The sequence below is a fragment of the Chiloscyllium plagiosum genome, chromosome 15 (assembly GCF_004010195.1).
Source record: "Chiloscyllium plagiosum isolate BGI_BamShark_2017 chromosome 15, ASM401019v2, whole genome shotgun sequence".
Lineage (NCBI taxonomy): Eukaryota > Metazoa > Chordata > Chondrichthyes > Orectolobiformes > Hemiscylliidae > Chiloscyllium > Chiloscyllium plagiosum.
This window is the reverse complement of record NC_057724.1, coordinates 51,641,056-51,662,627: the sequence shown is the minus strand read 5'-3', so window position 1 is coordinate 51,662,627 and position 21,572 is coordinate 51,641,056. Positions and strand designations below refer to the sequence as shown.

At 40.3% G+C, this 21,572-nt stretch overlaps 1 protein-coding gene across 6 annotated transcripts in view; it reads right to left on the bottom strand.

Moving 5' to 3' along the window:
• Nucleotides 1-21,572, bottom strand: part of stag2b (stromal antigen 2b) — a 159,768-nt gene that overhangs the window by 88,099 nt on the left and 50,097 nt on the right. For 4 of the 6 annotated variants that reach the window (XM_043704888.1, XM_043704885.1, XM_043704887.1 and 1 more), the window contains exons 2-3: nt 16,257-16,398; nt 1,623-1,695 (exon numbers count right to left, since the gene is read on the bottom strand). In XM_043704888.1, coding sequence (XP_043560823.1) covers nt 1,623-1,695; nt 16,257-16,300 — 117 coding nt within the window. In that variant the 5' untranslated portion in view covers nt 16,301-16,398. Of the gene's footprint in view, nt 1-1,622; nt 1,696-16,256; nt 16,399-21,572 lie in introns of those variants that run through there. The other 2 variants (XM_043704889.1, XM_043704890.1) reach the window with 2 other exon arrangements.

Sequence of the window (21,572 nt, the reverse complement as noted above, 5' to 3'; positions counted from 1 at the left end):
AAAGACTAGGAATTTTATGGTGAGTAACTCACCTCCAAATTCCTCAAAACTTGTCCACCATCTTCAAGGCACAAGTCAGAAGTATAATGGAATACTTTCCACCTATATAAGTGGGTCCAGCTCCAACAAAACTCAAGTCAATACACTGCAGGACAAAGTTTGCTACTTGATTGGAACCATATCCACTATCTTTAACATTCATTCCCTCCATCAATGATGCACAGTGACAATACTACATAAGATGCACAAGCTGCGCTGCAGCAACTGACACAGGCTTTGACAGAATCATCCAAAACAGTGACCTTGACCAACAAGAATGACAAGGGTGGTAACATCTGCAAAATCCCCTACAATATCTGCAAGATCACCTCTATGCCATATATCATCCTGACTTGGAAATATATTGCACGACAAAAATTCACCAAACGTCCTGATACAGTTCCTTCCAAATCCACAACCAATTTTACCTGGGACAGCATATATGTGGAACTCCATTTACCACCTGCAAGTTGCCCTCCAAGCCACTCACCACCTTGAATTGGAAATTCATCATCCTTCCTTCACTGTCACTGGATCAAAATCATGGAACTCCCTAACAAACCGACAGCACATGGGTTGCAGTGGTTGAAAAGGAGCTCACCACCATCTTCTCAAAGGCAACTAGAGGTGGCAATTAAATCTTCGCCCAGCCAACAGTGCCTGCATCCCATAAATAAATAGAAAATAAAATTCCTTCACTGCTGCTGGCTCAAAATCCTGGAACTCCCTTCCTAATAACACTGTGGGTGTACCTAAATTCCAAAGAGTTCTGATGTTGTGGAGTGAGCACATCTATTAACAGGATAGGCATAAGAGGGCTTTTGCCCGAAACGTCGATTTTACAGCTCCTCAGATGCTGCCCGAACTGTGTTTTTCCAGCACCACTCTAATCTAGGCACAAGATACTCAACCACACAGATATGTTCAGCAGAGCCCGCTGCTGTCCAACTTAATTAAACCATATTACTATTAGAGCAGAAATAATCCATTCAGCCCACTGTTAGCTTCACCTCAACCACCCTCTTTTGCAAACAAATCCACAGCCCTCAGGAGAAGAAAGCCCTCCTCATCTCCACTTTAAATATGTGACCGCATAATCTGAGATTACGTGCACTGGTCAGAGACTATCCCACAAGGAGGCGCAACCTTTCCACATCTACCCTGTCAAGTCCCTTCAGAATCTTGTGTGTTTCAATAAGGTTACCTCTAATTCGTCGAAATGTAAACAAGTACAGACCCAGCCAATACAATCACTCATCAGATCGTTCATCCATACCTGGTACCAGACTTCTGAAGACTGCTATAGCGAAATGCTCCAGAAACAATCACCTTTAAACTGGACACTTTACAGCTTTCCAGACTCAGCACAAAGTTCAACAATTTTCGATCATAACATCAGCTCTATTTTGTTCATGGGATCAAAAATATATGTATCGCTAATGCCAGAGCAAACAGCTTTACACAAGCAAAAGATGCCAACAGCATCTTTAAAAGGACAGGATATGGCATTATGCACATTTTATTCCAAAGTTTCACATAAAATCTAGTTTACAAATTGACAAAAAAAATTTAGTGCATTTCACCTTTGTCAGATTGTAAGATTTTCCATCAAAGTCTTCAAAATCAGTATCAGAGGAGAACGGTGTTTCAGTCTCCCTGTGGAGGAATTTAAATTGATGATTAGAATTGAGTTGATCCTTACAAGCAAGAATTTGCCAATTAAAAAGTGGCAACATAAAAACACACAATAGAACACTTAATAAAGATGAATGCCGTGTATAATGTGTAATTAAAAAAATAGGACAACAATCCACAGAACAGAAACTCTAAAACAAAACATTCCTGCACCTGAGATTCACTTGAGGTCGTTTGTTAAGTGTTTTATTCACAGAACACAGAAAATAAAAGTAGAAGACCACTCAGTCTTTTGAGCCTGCTCCGCCATTCAATACGATCATGGTTGATTATTCAACTCAGTACCCTGTTCCCACTTTCTCCCATATCTTTTGATCTCTTCAGCTCTAAGAACTTTTTCTAACTCCTTCTTGAAAATATTCAATGCTTTGGCTTCCAATTGCTTTCTGTGGCAGAGAATTCCACAGGTTTACTACTCTCTGGGTGAAGAAAGTTTCCCTCATCGCAGTCTTAAATGACCTACCATGCATCCTTAAACTAAGACTCCTGGTTCTGGACTAACCTGTCAGGAGAAGCATCTGTCCTGTATCTACCCCCATCTCATCCTGTTAATATTTTGCAGGTTTCTATGAGAAACTCTCTCATTCTTCTACTCCAGTGAATATTGTCCTAACTGATCCAGTCTCACTTCATACCGCAATACTGCCATTCCAGCAATCACTCGTAAACTTTGTTGTACTCTCTCCATAGCCAAAACATCCTTCTTCAGATAAGGAGACAAACATACAGACAATTAACAACACAAACTCGTTAAATTTCCAGAAAGAAAACAGGAGGTTGTATGGGAAATGGGACCTGCTGCAATGGAAGGCACAGGCAAATATTAAATCTACATTTGCATGAGCGGGGACAACTTCAAAGTTTCAGAACAACACAGAACTTGGCAGAATTGTAAACTGAGTACAGTTCAGAATTTGATTACTACATTGACAAAATGACAGAGTGGACTGATAGGCAGCAGATGAAGTAAAATGTAGGGAAGTATGAAATGCTGTATTTTCGTACAGAGATCTTGGAGAGAGTATAAATAGCACGATTCTGAAGGGTGCATAGGAGCACAGATACCTGGGGACATTTATATACATAACTCAGATAAAAAGAGCTGCTAATAAAGCATACAGTATTCTAGGTTTCTTAAATAGAAACACAGGGTACAACAGCAGGGAGGTTAAGATAAATAATATAGCACACTGGTTAGAACTCAGCTGGAGTACATCATACAGCTCTGGACATAAGAGGACGTGAATGGATTGCAGAAAAGTACAGAAAAGGTTTGAGAATGGTTCCAGGGGTGAGATACTTCAACTATGAGGAAAGACAGATACACAGTCAGATAGATGGGTTAACTCCAGGAAAGGTAAGAGAGGCAGGCAGGAGTCTTTTGTGGCTATCCCCATTTCAAACAAGTATGCTGTCTTGGAAAAGGTAAGGGATGATGGACTCTCAGGAGAACGCAGCATGAACAGCAAGTTTCTGGTATCGAAACAGGCTCTGGTTTAATGAGGGGTATATCGGATTCCAAGCAATCGAATGTGATAGGGGACTGGAGTCAGAGGCACAGACAGAGGTTTCTGCAGCCAGCAGCAAAAAATCAGAATGGGGTATTGCCTCCCTGGTGCCAGGATCCAAGATTTTTCGGAGAGGGGGCAGAATGTTCTCAAAGGGGAGAAGGACCAGCAGGAGATGATTGTACACATTGGAACCAATGACAAAGGAAGGGAAAAGGGTGAGATTCTGAAGGGACACTATAAAAAGTTAGGCAGGAATTTAAAAAGGAGGTCCTGGAGGGTAGTAATATCTGGATTACTCCCGGTGCTACAAATCAGTGAGGGTAGGAATAGGAAGATAGAGCAGATGAATGCGTGGCTGAGGAGCTGGTGCAGTGGAGAAGGAATCATATTTTTGGATCATTGGAATCTCTTCTGAGATAGAAGTAACCTGTACAAGGAGGACAGGTTGCATCTGAATTGGAAGAGGACTAATATACTGGCAAGGAGATTTGCTGGAGATGCTTGTGAGTATTTAACCCAGTAAGGTGGGACCCAGGGAGAAAGAAATCAATCTGAGACTGGTACAGTTGAGAAAAGGAGCGACTCAAACAGGCAGAACAGGAAGGAACAAAGCAGAGATCAAGGTAGGACTGACAAATTAAAATGCATTTACTTCATTGCAACAGGCTAAACAAGGAAGGCAGATGAGCTCACAGCATGGTTAGAAACATGGAACTGGGATATCATAACTATTATAAAAAGGTGGCTCAGGGATGGACAGGACTGGCAGTTTCAGTTCCAAGACTGACAGTTCCACAATATAAATGCTATCGGAAGCCTAGAAAAGGGTACAAAGGAAGAGGGGGAGTGGTGTTTTTGATAAGGAATAGCATTATGGCTGTACTTAGGGATGGTATTCCTGGGAATATATCCAGGGAACTTATTTGGGTGGAACTGAAAAATAAAAACAGAATGATCACCCATTTGGGTTCGATTATAGACCTCCTAATAGTAAGAGGGAAATTGAGAAACAAATTTGTCAGGAGATTTCAGTTATCTGTAAGAATAATAGGGTGGTTATGGTAGGGGATTTTAACTTTCCAAACATAGACTGGGACTGCCATAGTGTTAAGGGTTTAGATGAAGAGGAATTTGGTAAGTGTGTATAAATTTTTTTTCTGATTCAGCATTTGGATGCACCTACTAGAGAAGATACAAAATTTGACCTACTCTTGGGAAATAAGGCAGGGCAGGTGACTGAAGTGCCAGTGGGGGAGCACTTTGGGGCCAGTGACCATAATCCTATTAGTATTAAAATAGTTATGGAAAAGGATAGACCGGACATAAAAGTTTAAATTCTAAATTGAAGGAAGTCTAATTTTGATAGTATTAGGCAAAAACTTTCAAAAGCTGATTGGGGACAGAGGTAAAGGGTTCTCGGGTAAAGGGACAGCTAGAAAATTGGGAAGCCGTCAAAAATTAGCTAACGAGAGTCCAGACACAGTATATTCCTGTTAGGGTGAAAGGAATGGCTGGTAGGTGTAGAGAATACTGGAACTCGAGAGAAATTGAGGTTTTGGTTATGAAAAAGAAGGAATCACATGTCAGGCATTGGAATGTTAAAAGATTAAATGGGACTATTTCTCTGGATATTAATGCAATATTAAAGGGTTAAACTATACTGAGTGAACATTTTTGCAAATGGGTGGGGACAACAGACAGGCAAGAATGTGAATGACCCCCAGCCCAATTAGACAGTCATTTGTTACTACTCCTTTACTATTATCAAATTAAACTATTATTCAATTTCTTCCATTCAGAGAAGCTTTCATAAGTCAGTCCCTAAAACTAGGTATGTTGCACCTGCATTGTCTTGGGTTATCACCGAGTCAGGAAGTCATCTGCATAATGATTCTCCAGGATTAGAGCATTAGCATTATCTCACAGGATGATCTCATCCTACCATTGCACCTGGGGGAGCCTTTGAGGTGAGTAACTGGGGGTTGTCTTGAGTGGCTTGCGACTGTGGGGGAGTGGCCAGAGCATCTGTAGTATTGCCAACTGACTTGTATAAAGGGGATGCATTTTCTTTGTTCAGGGCCTCTTTTGACTCAACCTCGCATGCCTGCAAGGAGGGTTGGGGGAGTCACCTAGCTTATACAAGTTTTAATAAACATTAGCTGTTTGCAGAAGTTGGTGTGCGCGAATTGCATCTCATGCAAAACCTCAGGAAAAGAACCTAACAGTATAGAAGCAGAGATTGAAGAGTATAAAGGCAGTGGGAGCACACCTAAGAGGGAAATCAGGAGGGCAAAAAGTAGACATAAGATAGCTTTGGCAAATACGGCTAAGCAGAATCCAAAGGGAATTTATAAATATATTAAAGGACAAAAGGGGAACGAGGGAGGAAGTCCAGAACGAGATGGTATAGGTTTAGGGTGAGGGGATGGATAGATATGAAAGGGGCAACTTTTTCACACAGAGGATGATGCATGTACGGAATGAGCTGCCAGAGGAAGTGGTGGAGGCTCATACGATTACAACATTTAAAAGGCTCCTGGATAGGTATATGAATCGGAAGGGTTGACAGGGATATGAGCCAAGTGCTAGCAAATGGGAATAGATTAGATTGGGATATCTGGTCAGCATGGACAAGTTGGACCAAAAGGTCTGTTCTCATGTTGTACTTCGCTTTGACTCTATTTGGAGAGTTGTGACTGTTTTACTTGGAGAGTCAGAGTCGTAGAGCATTTAAGAGGCATTTGGATAGGTAAATGAATAGGAAAGGTTTGGAGGGATATGGGCCAGGTGCTGGCAGGTGGGGACTAGATTGGGTTGGGATATCTGAGAAGGCAAGGTAATTTGATGGAAGTTTTCAAAATCATGAGGAGCTTTGGCATTGTGGGTAGAAAGAAACTTGTTCCACTCATAAGGTTTAAGAACCAAGTCGCATAGTTTTAAAGAATTTTGCGAAAGCAGCAAATGCCAGGTGACAAGAATCATTTTCCACACAGCAAGTAGTGGAATGCACCGTCTCGAATTATGTTGGAGGCAGGTTCAAATATGCATTGAAGAAGGCACTGGATTATGAGCTAAATAGATTACCAATTATGATCTTATTTAATGACTGGAACAGGTTTGAAGGGCCAAATAGCTGATGTCTGATCCTATTCATGCGCTTGTAATATATATTATCTGGCATAAGATACAAGACATCTTGTTCAATAATTCAAGATAAAGGATTAAGTACCTTTTAATCCACGCAAAAAAAAGTTAAAGGCTATTATGGCACAATTGCCAACAGCTGTAGCAAACAAAAGGAACAAGATTTACAAGTACTTGAAAGAAACGAAGGTTACGTTCTGTACAGGACACAGCTGACTTGAAAAGTGAAGTCCCAATCAAGGCACAGCATTTCTTGCAGCCATGGGAACAGACAAATTATCTGGATCCAAAGCATAGCAGAGCAGTAAAAGAATAAATTTCAGGACATGGTTTAAATGCATCAAAATGCTGAGTTTTTGATTACCAAACTTTTTCATTGTTTGAAGTATGTCTCCTTCTCATATTTGCGTGTCGGACATTGTCATGAGCTGGGAAGGTAATGGAGAACAGCAAATTCACTGAATTAGTAATCTTGAGGCCCAGAATAATGCTGCAAGGTATGTGTTCAAATTCTATGATGTTGAAATTCAAATTTAATTCATAAATCTGGAATCAAAAGCTGGTGTAATGATGACCATGAATCCAATATAGATTGCTGTAAAAATGTTATCAGCTTTATGATTATGGTCCAGGGAATAAAATCTACTTGGTCTGGCTTCTGTGAGATTCCAGACCAACAACTATGTGGTTGACTCAAAAATGTCCTTTAAAATGGTCTAATGAAGGCCTTCGTTGGATCAAAACCACTGACAAAGTCAAAGAAAAAGAATGCCTAACAGCAGTAGGTACACCAACAAGTTCAAGAAAGGCAGCTCCATCACAACCACATTGTCTTCCCAAGGGTAATTCGGGATGGGCGGTAAATGATACACGCCTTGATACACGCACACCCCCCCAGAAACAATTAAAAACAAACTTCAACAAACTGCCATATACTCTGCACAATAATTGAGTGTATCACGAATGTAACTACTACTGTGAACTGAATGACAGAAAACCTGTGCGCTTGAGCACAGTGCGGAGAGTATTTTTATCATCCCTGTTAGAAAAGACAAAATTACAAAGCAGGTTTTAATTACTCAACATAAATAATGATTATGGCACAGAAAATTGGCTTTCATTAAGTAACGTTGGCATTTTGGAGCTTCCAACTATCAGGGTTTTGGACTATTAACAGCATTGATTGCCATAAAAGCAATTTGCATACTTTACAGGATAGGTCTATTCCAATTACCAATAATTCTCTATGTGAAGGACTTCTTAATTCTCCTTGATTCGAAAGTAGCCACAAGATATAGGAACAGAAGTAGACCATTACTAATAAAGGGCTTATGCCCGAAACATCGATTCTCCTGCTTCTCTGATACTGCCTGACCGGCTGTGCTCTTCCACATTCAACAATCAAGCATGCTTTACCATTCAACATCATTTTGGCTGATCTGCTAATCCTGAACTTCATTTTCCTGCATTTTCCACATCGCAATTGATTCCCTTAATGATTAAACATGTCTCTCTCAGCCTTGAATACACTCAACGACCTAGACCCTATAGCCCTGGGTTACAAATTTTAGAGTTACAGGCCGACAGATTCCTCAAAGTGGCCACAGAGGTGGATAAGATGGCCAAGAGGCATAAAAGGGGCACTGGGTCTAAATGTTAGTAAGTTATGTTACAGCTGTACTAAACCTCAGTTAAGCCACATTTGAAACACTGCATTTAGTTCTGGTCGCTACACTATCACAAGGACGTGGACATTTTGGAGAGGTTGCAGAGAAGGTTACTAGAATATTACCTTGTCTGGAGGGTTTTATTATGAGGTTGGATAAACTGAGACTGTTTCCATAGAAAGACAGAGGCTGGGGGGGTGACCTGATCGAGGTCGACAAACTTATGAAGCATAGGTAGGATAGATCGTCAGATGCTTTTTGCCAGATAGAAGGGTCAACTACAAGACTGCGTAAGTTCAAGGTGAGAGGGGGAAGGTTTTGGGGAGAAGTGTGGGGAAAATGTTTCACACGAGGGTGGGTGGGTGCCTGGAACACACTACCCGTGGTGGAAACAGGCAGGTGAGCAACAGAAAATGTATATCGTGATCGACATATGAATGGGAGGAGATCAGCGGGATAGAAACCATGCATGTGAAATAAGCAACGGGTCCAAAGAAGGAATAGGAATAGGAGTCAAAATTGACACAGGCTGGGTGGGCTAAAAGGTCCTATTCCTGTGCTATATTGTATTGAATTGTACTGTATCGTTCCTTCATTAAGGAAAAAAAATTCATAGAATTTGAGAAGTGGTGTCTAAAAGTAGTGCCTTGCATAGTTTTAACAATGCTTGCCTATTTTTATACTCCATTCCATTAAAATAAACTCTAACATTCCTTATGCCTTGCTTATTACCATCTGAACTTGCAGGCCAGCTTTCTGTGACTTATGCATGAAGACTCCTAAATTCCTCTTTTCTGCAGCTTTCTCCATTTAAAACCACCTCTATTCTTCTTGCCAATGTGCAAAACTCCATCAGGATGTATATTGAGAGTGATGTTATAGACGTTTATTAAATCAGGAGGAGAATAGAGAAAGTAAAAGGCAGGTATCTTTCCCTACGGTAATGAATTTGAAGACGATGGGTGTATTTTTAAGGTGAAAGCAGAAAGATTTTTTAAAAAGACAAACAGCAATTTTTTCTTTTACACAGTGGTTTCTGTATAGTGTAAACTTCCAGAGGAAGTGGCGAATGCAGGTACAGTTACAATATTTAGAAGTCATTTGAATAAGTGCATGAGTAAGAAATGTTTGGAGGGATATGGGCCAAGTGTAAGCAGGCGGGACTAGTTTAGTTTGGGATTATGGTCAGACCAAAGGGTCTGTTTCTATTCTGGATGACTCTATGACTCTTCTTCGTTCCACCTGTTAAGTGACTGCCCTCTCACAACTGATTAAATCCCTCTGCAGTTTATTTGTGTCATCTTCACCACTTGCCTTCCCACTTATTTATATCAGATGCAAACTTGGCTTTAGTATATTCACTTCCCACACCCAAGTATATTGTAAATAAACAAGGCATCAGCATTGATCCCTATGGCACATCAGTGGCAAGATGCCATCCGAAAAATGCTTGCCTTCCCAATTTGTTGTTTTCTGGAAGTCAGTCAATACTCTACCCATGCCAACACTCTTCTCCAAACACCATATGCTCTTGTCTTATTAAGTAAGTGGCCTAATGTCTAATAACCTAGCAAGTGCCTTCTGGAAATCCCAATTTATTCCATTTATCTCTTCCTTCCTGAAAGAATTCTGTTAACTTTCTAAGTTATAATTTCCCCTTCCGAAGGCCATGCTGACACTACTTTATTATACAACGTATTTCTAAATATACTTTTACTTAGTATCAACGGCAGCGCCTCACAAATGAGGATTCTCTTCCACTCTTACTATTGGTAAGATAACTTTGATATCAGACTGACATTCTTCCAACAACAAACATGAAGTTAACTAATCTATAATTAACTATTTGAATAAAAAGATGATATCACGGGCGGCACGGTGGCACAGTGGTTAGCACTGCTGCCCCACAGCGCCAGAGACCCGTGTTCAATTCCCGCCTCAGGCGACTGACTGTGTGGAGTTTGCACATTCTCCCCGTGTCTGCGTGGGTTTCCTCCGGGTACTCTGGTTTCCTCCCACAGTCCAAAGATGTGCAGGTCAGGTGAATTGGCCATGCTAAATTGCCCGTAGTGTTAGGTGAAGAGGTAAATGTAGGGGAATGGGTCTGGGTGGGTTGTGCTTCGGCAGGTCGGTGTGGACGTGTTGGGCCGAAGGGCCTGTTTCCACACTGTAATCTAATCTAATCTAATCTAATCTAATCATTCAGCGTTTTTCAATCTTTCAGTTCTCTTTCAGAATCTAAGGATTCTTGGGAAATTATGACTGTATCCACTAACTCTTAGCTACTTCCTTTAAATGTAAGTTGCATCCCATAAGGTCCAGGAAACATACCAGCTTTTAGGCCATTAGTTTCACTAGTACTTTTTGTCAAACTAAGATATTAAAGGGTTGATTTGCTCTGCTGACCTGCAGGAAATTGGATGTCCCGGGGTAAGGTAGTATGCCTCTGTTTTACAGATAGAATGCAAGGAATTTACATTCCTTGTCATTCAGAGCCATTTGCATTATCATCCAGTATTCAAAATCAGTAAGAACATTGCAATTAAAATTCTGACCACATCCTGTAATTAAAAAATGATTTACAACAGATCTGGCCATTAAGAGATGACTTACATTATACTGTTTCTGGAGATGATCGGGTCACTGCATTGTGTCTTAAGTGGCATGAGACTGTGGGGGAAGAGCTGGGGGCTGTCTTGTGCAAATTACTGACTGTGATATAAAAGATTTTGTATAAAGAAGGAACTGTCCTTTTGATCAGGGAGCTTCTCTTGACATGCTTCGCTGGCATTGTGAATAGTGTTAAGTCATCCTCCAAAGTTTGCACTTGGTTAATAAAATTTTGGTTATTATAGAAGTTAGCATGTCGCAGTTGCATCAAGTGTGCAAGAATCTCAAGAGAAAGAACCTAACTAAATGACAGCTATTGTCTGGCTCTCCATTATTTAGTACCTTCGGAGTCTATTGGTGTCTTCTACAGTAAAGACTGACATAAGTTTATTCAACTTCTCTGCAATTTCCTTGTTCCCAATATTATTTTCCCCACCTCTTCTTGAAGGGATCTATATTACTTTTCTTTTATTTAAGGTATCTTTTGCTGTCCATCTTAATATAACTTACAACTTTACTCTCAAAAACTATTTTCTCCTCCATCATTATGTTTCAGTCATCTTTTGTTGGCATTTAAAACTTTCCAATCCTCAGGCTGACCGAAAACCTTTTCCAAACTGTGTTCTCTTTATTTCAATGTGATGCGACCTTCATGCTCCCTTGTTAACTATGATCAGCTTATTGCCTTCCTGGAACCCTTCTCTCTCTACATCTTTTTTGAAGTAATGAATTATTCTCTTAATTGTTACTGTTCCACAACCGTTTTGGCTATTTATCTTCTTTCCAAGTCCATCCAAGCTAACTCTGTCCTTATTCCTTGCAATTACTCATATTTAAGTTCAGCACAATTGTTTTCAACCAAGTGTCTATCCTGCAAACTGAGTGCTAAATTCTGCAATGTCATGATCACTATTTTCTGGGGGGTCTTTTACTCTTGGATCATTTATTAAACCTGCCTCATTACACATCACCAGACCCAAAACAGTGACTAAACTGCCATAGGAACAATGACTTTGTATTCACGTTGCCATGGGCAATTCCAAAGAATCATAACCGAGTGAATAAACCTCTCAACTCAATCTTCATTTTAAGACTCCTTCTTCCGCGACTTTGGTCCTACTTCTTGACTCTTCAATTGGGTAAACAACCTCTTAACATCTACTATGTCAAGCCCTTTCAGAATCTTCCAAACTCAAGAAAATGTCAGCCCGTTCCACCAGTGTCTAATCAGACGATGATCCTCCCAACCGTGAAATCAGTTTAATGAACCTTCATTCACTGCCTCCAAGCAAAGCAAAGCACATCCTTCCTTTGTAAGATCATGACAATGCAGGTAATCCAAAATAGCTCAAAGTCATGTACAATTGCAGCAAAGTAACTGGTGAACAAAACCGCTTGCTAAAAAGCAAACACTACTTAGCTTCCTCATTTATTTGCGTATTTACATGCAATTTTCTGCATTACTTATCCGAGAACTCCGAAGTCTTGCAAAATATTAATGTTAACGTTTGTTCCCATTTAAGTAGTACATTTTTTCTAACCAAAGTGGAAAACCTCAATGTTCACATTATTGTCCATCTGCCAAATTATTGCCTCCTTATTTAACTGATCTATAGTGACTGTCTCTTCTCACAAATACCACTTTGCCTTACTTTATATGATTAGTAAACTTCAGTAAGTTACCAAGAATAATCATTCAAGTTTTTAATAGAGATTTCACTGATCTTTCAAGTACAACACTGGATAAACAACCGGCACTTGAAAATTCCATTTATCCATTTTATACTTTTCAAAGTAATCTACTATGTACAGGGTCTCCAGTTTACGAACGTTAAGACATAGGAACAGACTAAGGTGTAATTTTAAAAACGTAACATTTCAGTGTTTGTACTTATGAATATGATCTCATGCAGGGGCTTAATTTTGAAGACTTAACATACAAATACATGTACAATTGTATTTGGGCGGCATGGTGGCACAGTGGTTAGCACTGCTGCCTCACAGCACCAGAGACCCGGGTTCAATTCCCGCCTCAGGCGACTGACTGTGTGGAGTTTGCACGTTCTCCCCGTGTCTGCGTGGGTTTCCTCCGGGTGCTCCGGTTTCCTCCCACAGTCCAAAGATGTGCAGGTCAGGTGAATTGGCCATGCTAAATTGCCCATAGTGTTTGGTAAAGGGGTAAATGTAGGGGAATGAGTGGGTTGCGCTTTGGCAGGTCGGTGTGGACTTGTTGGGCCGAAGGGCCTGTTTCCACACTGTAAGTAATCTAATCTAATCTAAATACCTCTTGAACGGATGAGTCACTTCTTTATACTGTTTTACATTGTATTCTAACTTGCATTTAAATTGCATTACAAACAGACTCCATGTTAATATATTACCACAATCCTTCTCTCAAAGATTTGGAATTTGGAACCTGAACAAGTGCCTTTTTAAAAACTAAATAATTTACATCCACTGGTTTTTTTTCAACTATTGTGTTAGTTATTTCAAAATACATAATAGATTTGTTAGACAGGGTTTGCCTGATATGCATTCTCTCATAAGAGTCTACCAATTTTCATTCCTGAGCCAACTTCTTAACCTTAACCAAACTTTACTTGGAATCTCCATATCCTGAACATCACCAGTAGCTTGCACATAGAACTTCACTAAATGTTTGTTGCAAGTCTACTTACATAGCTTGAATGTATTATTCTTTTTTTTAAAAAACATTTAGTTGCCAAGTGAAGATTTTGATGGTGGAAGGTACATAACAAGGAGCAAACAACGATAGGTAATGTTGCAATAAGCCACATGAATCCAAATACAATTATCATTCATCTAGAAAATTCTCCCAAGGATAATGTCTGCTACATTAATTGCCCATTATTAGTTGTTCTGAGAAAATGAGGGGTGACCTCTCTGTTCAGCCAGTGAAATCTGTGTATTCACAGTTCTCCTGGATCAGTGTAATGAAGGTAATTTCAGGACGTGAACCAAGGAACAATAAAGAAACACCGATGAACATCCAAGTCAGGATAATTCGTGAGAGACTTCAGGTATTCACACACAATCCTTTTTTGGTGACAGAATTCACGAGGGAGCAGGACACTGTTCAAGTTGCTAGTGTGCATCACAAGACTCCACAGTAGTAGTATTGTGTCCAATAGTTGGAAGCAAATTACTGAATTACTGTATCAAGCAAACCAGGTCCGAGAGCAAAGCGACAAAAGTGGAAACAAAGAGTTCAAAATCTTAAGCCGGACGCCCCTCTCATCAGATAATTACCAAGTGAGAGAAAGACTTGAATTTTGCTCCTTGTGTATCCACTAGATCAAAAGCATCAAGCATACACATTTTGCAAGATACATGTACTGAAGTGTAGCCTTGGCTCTTACATTTGCAAATGCTGCCTGTTTACAAATTCTGCCTGTTTATAATTCACAGCATTCGAGAAAAAGCTGCAACGCTTCATTGAAGCGTAACGACCAGCAGTGTGCCACAAAGATCAGTGCTGGGTCCACTGCTTTTTGTCATTTATATAAATGAGTTGGATGTGAATGTCGGAGATACGGTTAGTAAATTTGCAGATGACACCAAAATTGGTAGTGTAATGGACAGCAAAGAAGGTTATCTCAGAATATAACAGAACCTTGATCAGATGGGCCATTGAGCAGCGGAATGGCAGATGGAGTTTAATTTGGATAAATAAGGTGCTGCATTTCAGAAAGACAAATCAGGGCAGGACTTATATACTTAACGATAAAGTTCTAGGAGGGTTGCTGAACAAAAAGACCATGAAATTCAGATTCATTGTTCCTTGAAAGTAGAGTCACAAGTAGACAGAATAGTGAAGGCTATTTTAGGTATGCTTGTCTTTATAGGTCAGTGCATTGAGTATAGGAGTGGGGAGGTCATGTTGTGGCTATACAGGACATTGGTCAAGCCACTTTTGGGATACGATGCTCAATTCTGGTCTCCCTGCTATAGAAAGGATGTTGTGAAACTTGAAAGGGTTCAGTAAAGATTTACAAGATTGTTGCCAGAGTTGGAAAAGTTAAGATGTCGTAAGCGACTGAATAGGTTGGGCTGTTTTCCCCAGAGCATCAGAGGCTGAGGGGTGACCTTACAGAAATTTATGAAATCATAAGGGGCATACGTAGAGCAAATAGACAAGGTCTCTTCCCTAGGGTAGGGGAGTCCAAAGCTCGAGGGCATAGGTTTAAGGTGAGAGGGAAAAAATTTATAAGGGACCTAAGGGGCAACTTTTTCATGCACAGAGTGGTGCGTGTATGGAATAAGCTGTCAGAGGAAATAGTGGAGGCTGGTACAATTAAGCATTTAAAAGACATCTGCGTGGGTGTATGAACAGGAAAGGTTTGGAGGGATATTGGCCAAACGCTGGCAAATGGGACTAAATTAATTTAGGATATCTGGTCGGCATGGACAAGTTGGACCAAGGGGTCTGTTACCATGCTCTATGACTCTATATTAATTAAAAATGAATTAATCTGAAGCATTTAAACGTTTTGCAATTTTTGAGCAGGAGGGGAGTCAGCGCCTGAAGGATCTTCAGTCAATGAAATTAAAGGAGTAGTACATATGGGGTTAGGTCCAATAAAGACCAAATTATTAAATAAATTCTGCCAAAATTCCCTATCCACAGATCAGTTCACACTGGAGAAATTAAGGGTGCTGGTTACAGACTCAACCAACCAGTTTAAAGTAGCTTTTTTTAAAAAAAGTAATATAGATCATTCTGCTATAACATGCATTTCATTAAAATGAATTTGCTTTAACACAATTGACAAATTGGGGACACTATTTCTAAATCACAAATTTTTAAAATGCGTGTTGACTATAACACGATTACATTGCCAACACTAAGCGCTGTTTCTGAAAAGTGATGTTTCCTATAACACGGGATTGCACAAGAACGCAACCATTGTGTCATAGATGAACTATCTGTATATCAGAAATCTTTAGAGGAGACAATGACATGAGAATAATGTCGCTGGGCTAAAGGCCAAGGTTGATAGTTCAAGGGCTTGTGAAAAGCAGCAGCCGAGATTCAAAGCCACATGCTTTCCAGAGGTGTGTCAAAACTCGTTTGAACAGGTTAAATTAAAAATGTAGTTCACTGTATTGAATTGCAGTTTATATATATGCACAGAAATAAAATGCCAAAATTCAAGATTCCAATGAACAAACCAACAAAGATGCATAAAACAAACAAAACGAACAAAGAGCTCCAAATCTGAAAATTTAGTTTGGTCATGTTGAACATTGGAAATGCACCATCTGATGTGGTACTGAGGTTTATTAGCCTCCATTACTCTGTACTGAGGTGTGGAAATCAAATAAATTAGGGTTCAGTTTAGGTTAGTAACAGATGTGCCCTTTAGTTCAAGAAACCACTGAAATTCACCTTCTGAGCTAGCACATGACGATGAGCCTCTTACGAGAGCCTCTTACGAGAGCCAAACCATACCCCAGTCCAAATCAAGAAAAGCAACAAAAATATTAACTGTAAAGCGTTGGAAAACATGCAAGATTAGCAGTTTTCGTTATGGAAACATTGTGCGTCTGAATAACTGAAACAACTTACTGAGGGAGATGAAATTCTGTGGGTATTTCAGGTTCAGCTATCATCTCCTACACATCTTCTGTGACAAAAATATATTTTATTTGTCTTCCCAAGTTCACAACAGCAGTGTGTTCAGTTCCAACCTAGTCACAGAACGAAAAATCTGAAAGGAAGAAAACATGAAACTGAATTTTTTGACTTGCTCCCTTTTAGTTTCTCCACATTTATAGTTTACATTGATATATTGTCTCGTGTAGCACTCAGTCATACAGATCAGAAGCTCCAGGTTTATTCCCAGATAACGCTGATTGGTAGCAATTTGAGAACTAATTGGGTTTGTGCCCTTGGTACATGGTAGCAAAGAAAAAATTAGTTAAGTTTCACTGCTGTTGATAAAATTAGAGCAAGATTTTCTCTGAAGTGCGGCCTGGGCGATGACAGACTTGAAACAGCATGTAGTTATAGTTCCCCATCACTAACTGTCCAGGATGATAATGCAAGACTAGCCAATTTGAATTTGAAACAGTACTCTGGTAGGTAACAGTGCTTTGAAGAGGATGAAGACAAGAGTCATAGCCTGATTTCTTTTTAAAGAAATTTTCAATAGAATCTGTAAAAGAACAGCAGGATTGAGAGATCCATTAACTTCAAAAACCATACTATTTTGACAAATTAACAGGTTCCTTGATGAATGCAGATGTAAAAAGCTTCCATAGTGGCAGCCAGCTAAGTAAAGCAAAATTTCAGTGCCACAGTTATCTTGACAGTACATTCTCAGAGATGGGAAAATATACCTGCAACATTTTTAAAAGTCCATTAAAAAGAAAAATCCTATTTTTTAATAACTGACCTAAGGCTCAAGCATTAACTTGCCATCCATTGAAATTTCTCACTGCCACAAACTTTGATGATCACTTGTCGCCATGTCCCACTCTTCCTAGTAACTTTGTCTTGTCACCACCCATGTGACCAGCCATGGCATCAGCAGCTATCATGACAAAGCAGCACATCATGGAATGAGAAGAACAGTATGAAGTCAGTTGGCTTAAAGCTTAAAAGAGGCAACCAAGACAAGGGAAGAGTCCAAGAATGAGTGGCAACAGAGTAGATTATTGGCACTGGAATAGTTAACTGGCAAACAGATCAAACAAAACAATGGACACAAGCTAAGTGATGCTTTCTGAAAAAACAAATTCAAAGTATTCAGTGAAGTATCACTGTCAGCATAATCAGAGAAACACAAAAGCTGGTATAGGAATATTGAGTGAGTGTCTGGGACTGTCAGAAGTGACCAATTGTTATTTTTTATAATCTGAATACACACATACACAAGTGTACATTGACAGTGAGGGGCTAGAGACATGGGGGAAGCACGAGTAAGAGGGGAGTGCAACACATGAACATAAGCTGTTGATGTAAGCTACCCAAAAATCAGCAGATACCTGACAAACTCATTATTTTGCAAGGTTCCTCATGCAACTACAAAGCAAACACGTTGTGTCTGTTACATTCTTTTGTGGATTGGTCTCTGAACAACTCAGGTGTTCAGAGGTCCCTCTGGACGATCAGGTCTCTGCCTTCCTTCTCACCTTAAGTTTACTGTGGACCCATGTTCCAGATATGGCTACACATTGCCCTCCCCTACTTAAAAACCTGGTTGCATTTCCCTGGTTCACAGAGGAAGATGCAAGGCTAACAGAGCTTGATGTATAGGCAACCAATGTTCAAATTGCTACTGAAAGCAAAGAATAAAGCAGAACAGATTAAGATGGAGCTACCAAGTCTGAGAGTTAAACATAAAGATCGGTCAGATTTCAACATCTTAGTGGCTCCTAGAGAAATAATAGTGCTAGCCATCAAAGGCTTTGAGAGCTCAGGTGAAGACAACAGGAAGCAGAAACTGCATCAGCTTACACAGAACTCTAATGGCTGCAGTCATTAAAGAACGTGGCACTGCAAGTCATGTGGTATCCATGGCCAAATTGTTACAGGAGTAAGAGGGACACAAATCACAATTTCCACAGATGAGACAAATAGATAGGTCAATCAAAAAGTAAAAAAAGGGTATGCAAACAAACCCATCTTTTACAAATTCAGCAGTCATATTTTATGGTTTCAATAGCAGCAATTCTGCAATAATGCAAAATTCAAGCAACAATGGTTTCCCCTCTCAGGATGATCTTAACATAAGTAAAGAACTTACATTTATTTTACACTTGGAACAGAGGAAAACAGGCCTCAGCAGCAAAAATATTTGTCAAGGGATATCCATCAAAAACAATTAGATTGCTCACTTTGTCTTTGTGCCATTTCACACCAACCTTCAACTCAACGTCATTAGCAAGTGTAAGCCTTCAACAGATGATGTGAAGAATATTTCAATTAAGAGTCTGAGTCATAAAAATGTACAGCACGAAAACAGACCCTTTGGTCCAACTTAGCCACGCCGACCAGATATCCCAACCCAATCTAGTCCCACCTGCCAGCACCTGACCCATATCCCTCCAAACCCTTCCTATTCATATACACATCCAGATGCCTTTTAAATGCTGCAATCGAACTAGCCTCCACCACTTCTTCTGGCAGCTCATTACATACACGTACCACCCTCTTCGTGAAAAAGTTGCCCCTTAGGTCTCTTTTATATCTTTCTCCTCACACCCTAAACCTATGCCCTCTAGTTCTGGACTCCCCCACCCCAGGGAAGAGACTTCGTCTATTTATCCTATCCATCCCCCTCATGATTTTATAAACCTCGATAAGGTCACCCCTCAACCTCCAACACTCCACAGAAAAACAGCCCCAGCCTATTCAACCTCTCCCTATAGCTCAAATCCTCCAACCCTGGCAACATCCTTGTAAATCTTTTCTGAACTCTTTCAAATTTCACAACATCCTTCTGATAGGAGGGAGACCAGAATTGCACGCAGTATTCCAACAATGGCCTAACCAACGTCCTGTACAGCTGCAACACTACCTCCCAACATCTTGTACTCAATATTCTGACCAGTAAAGAAAGCATTCCAAACACCTTCTTCACTATCCTATCTACCTACAGCTCTACTTTCAAGGAGCTATGAACCTGCACTCCAAGGTCTCTTTGTTCAGCAACACTCCCTAGGATCTTACTATTAAGTGGATAACTCCTGCTAAGATTTGCTTTCTCAAAATGCAACAACTCACATTTATCTGAATTAAACTCCATCTGCCACTACTCAGCCCATTGGCCCATCTGATCAAGATCCCATTGTAATCCGAGGTAACCTACTTCGCTGTCCACTACACCTCCAATTTTAGTGTCATTTGCAAACTTACTAACTACACCTCTTATGCTCGCATCCAAATCATTTATATATAAATGACGAAAAGTAGTGGACCCAGCACCGATCCTTATGGCACTCCACTGGTCACAGGCCTCCAGTCTGAAAAACAACCCTGCCCCACCACCCTCTGTATTCTATCTTTGAGCCAGTTCTGTGGCAAACTCAGCTGTTTAAATCACACTGCATCGCAAACCAGCCATCCACATCTAACTCTGGTCCCTGAAGCCTCCGTGATTTTAATTGCTCAACCTCCGATGGACATGACTTCAGGGCAAAGCCCTCAACTCTGGAATTTCCTAACTTTTTCTTCTCCTTGAACATGCTTCTTAAAATCTGCTCTAAGATCTTATTTCAAATTTTACTTCACATGAACAATAGGCCACTCCATCATTCAATAAAATTATGGCTGATTTGTTTATATTTTGAATTCCACTTTTCCATCTACCTCTGATGACTTTAGATTCCCCTGCCCAACAAATACCAATCTACTTCTACCTTACAAATATTCAATGACTCCACTTTCACCACCTTCTGAAGCAGACAATGTGTTCCAAAGTTGCATAACCTTCTGAAAACAAATCCTCTCCATCTCTGTCCAATGAGGCTTACTCCTAATTTTAAAAATACTGCCCAAGCTTTGGGCTTAACCACAAGGCGAAAGACCCTTTCCATATCCATCTCATGAAACCATTCTGGATTTTATGCATTACGATTAAATCATCTCTCAATGTTCTAAACTTCTTTTGTGTAATTCAATTACTGCTCAGAACAAAGTCTGATTTTTAGTATAGCTTTTTAAGTAAAAGCTAAAGAAGCAATTAAAGCAGTTACCAGTTCTTATTTTCCAGAAGTCCACTATAACTTCAAGGAACTAATTTAATGAAATAGTTTGTAGAAAAAGGAAGGCTGAGCATCTTACATTTGCCAATAATTTAGAGTTTTATCTGAACAACTTGAGTCGGCCTTGTTTCAATGGATAATGCAAGGACTTCAATGAGGTTTACAGATTATATTTCCTACAGTGTGGAAACAAGTCCACACAGACTCTCCGAAAAGTAACCCACGCAGACCCATTTCCCTCTGACTAATGCACCTAACACTATGGGCAATTCAGAATGGCCAATTCACCTGACCTACACATCTTTGGACTGTGGGAGGAAACCTACACTGATACGGGGAGAATGTGCAAATGCCACACAGTCGCCCAAGGCTGGGATCGAACCTGGTTAGCACTGCCGTGAGGCAGCAGTGCTAACCACCGAGTCACCATGCCGTCCATAGATAAGGGGGAGGGAGAAAAAGATCAGGGAATTTCAGGTCAGTCAGTTGGAGCTCAGCGATAGGCAAGATATTAGAAAGAATTCAGAGTCAAAACGTGCCTGCACTTCGATAGGCACAGATTAATCAGGGATAATCAGTATGGATTGGTGAAAAGAAGGTTGTTCTTCACCAATGTTAAGGGGGTTCATTAGCTCAGTTGGTTGGGTGGCTGGTTTGCCATGTAGAGTGACACCAACAATATGACTTCAATTCCTATACTGGTTGAGGTTATCATGATGGATTCTTGTTCTTGACTTTTTCCCCTTGCCTATAATCTCTTTCTCTAATGAAGGAGCAGCCTCATAGTCTTGGAAGATTCTGGTGACTTTCCTCTTTATTTGACAAATTTAATCAAATTTTATCAAATTTTCTGAGGACATAACCAGGAGTTTTGATGGGGGCAATACATTTGTAGTAGTCCACACGGACCGAACAAGACATTTGATAAGGTCCTCAAACAAATGACTCACCTTCAACCCCTCTGCCCACGCATCAATGAATTTAATACACGCCGTGACGTCGAACACTTCTTCCGCCGCCTCTGAGCTTACTTTCACAATCAGGACTCCCGCCCATCTTCCGAGGACCCCTTCGCCGACCTCCAACACACTGCATCAGCTGGACACCCTGCGCTGGCCTATTACCCGCTCTCGACCTCCATTTCCGACTGCCGCCGGGACATTAACCTCCTCAA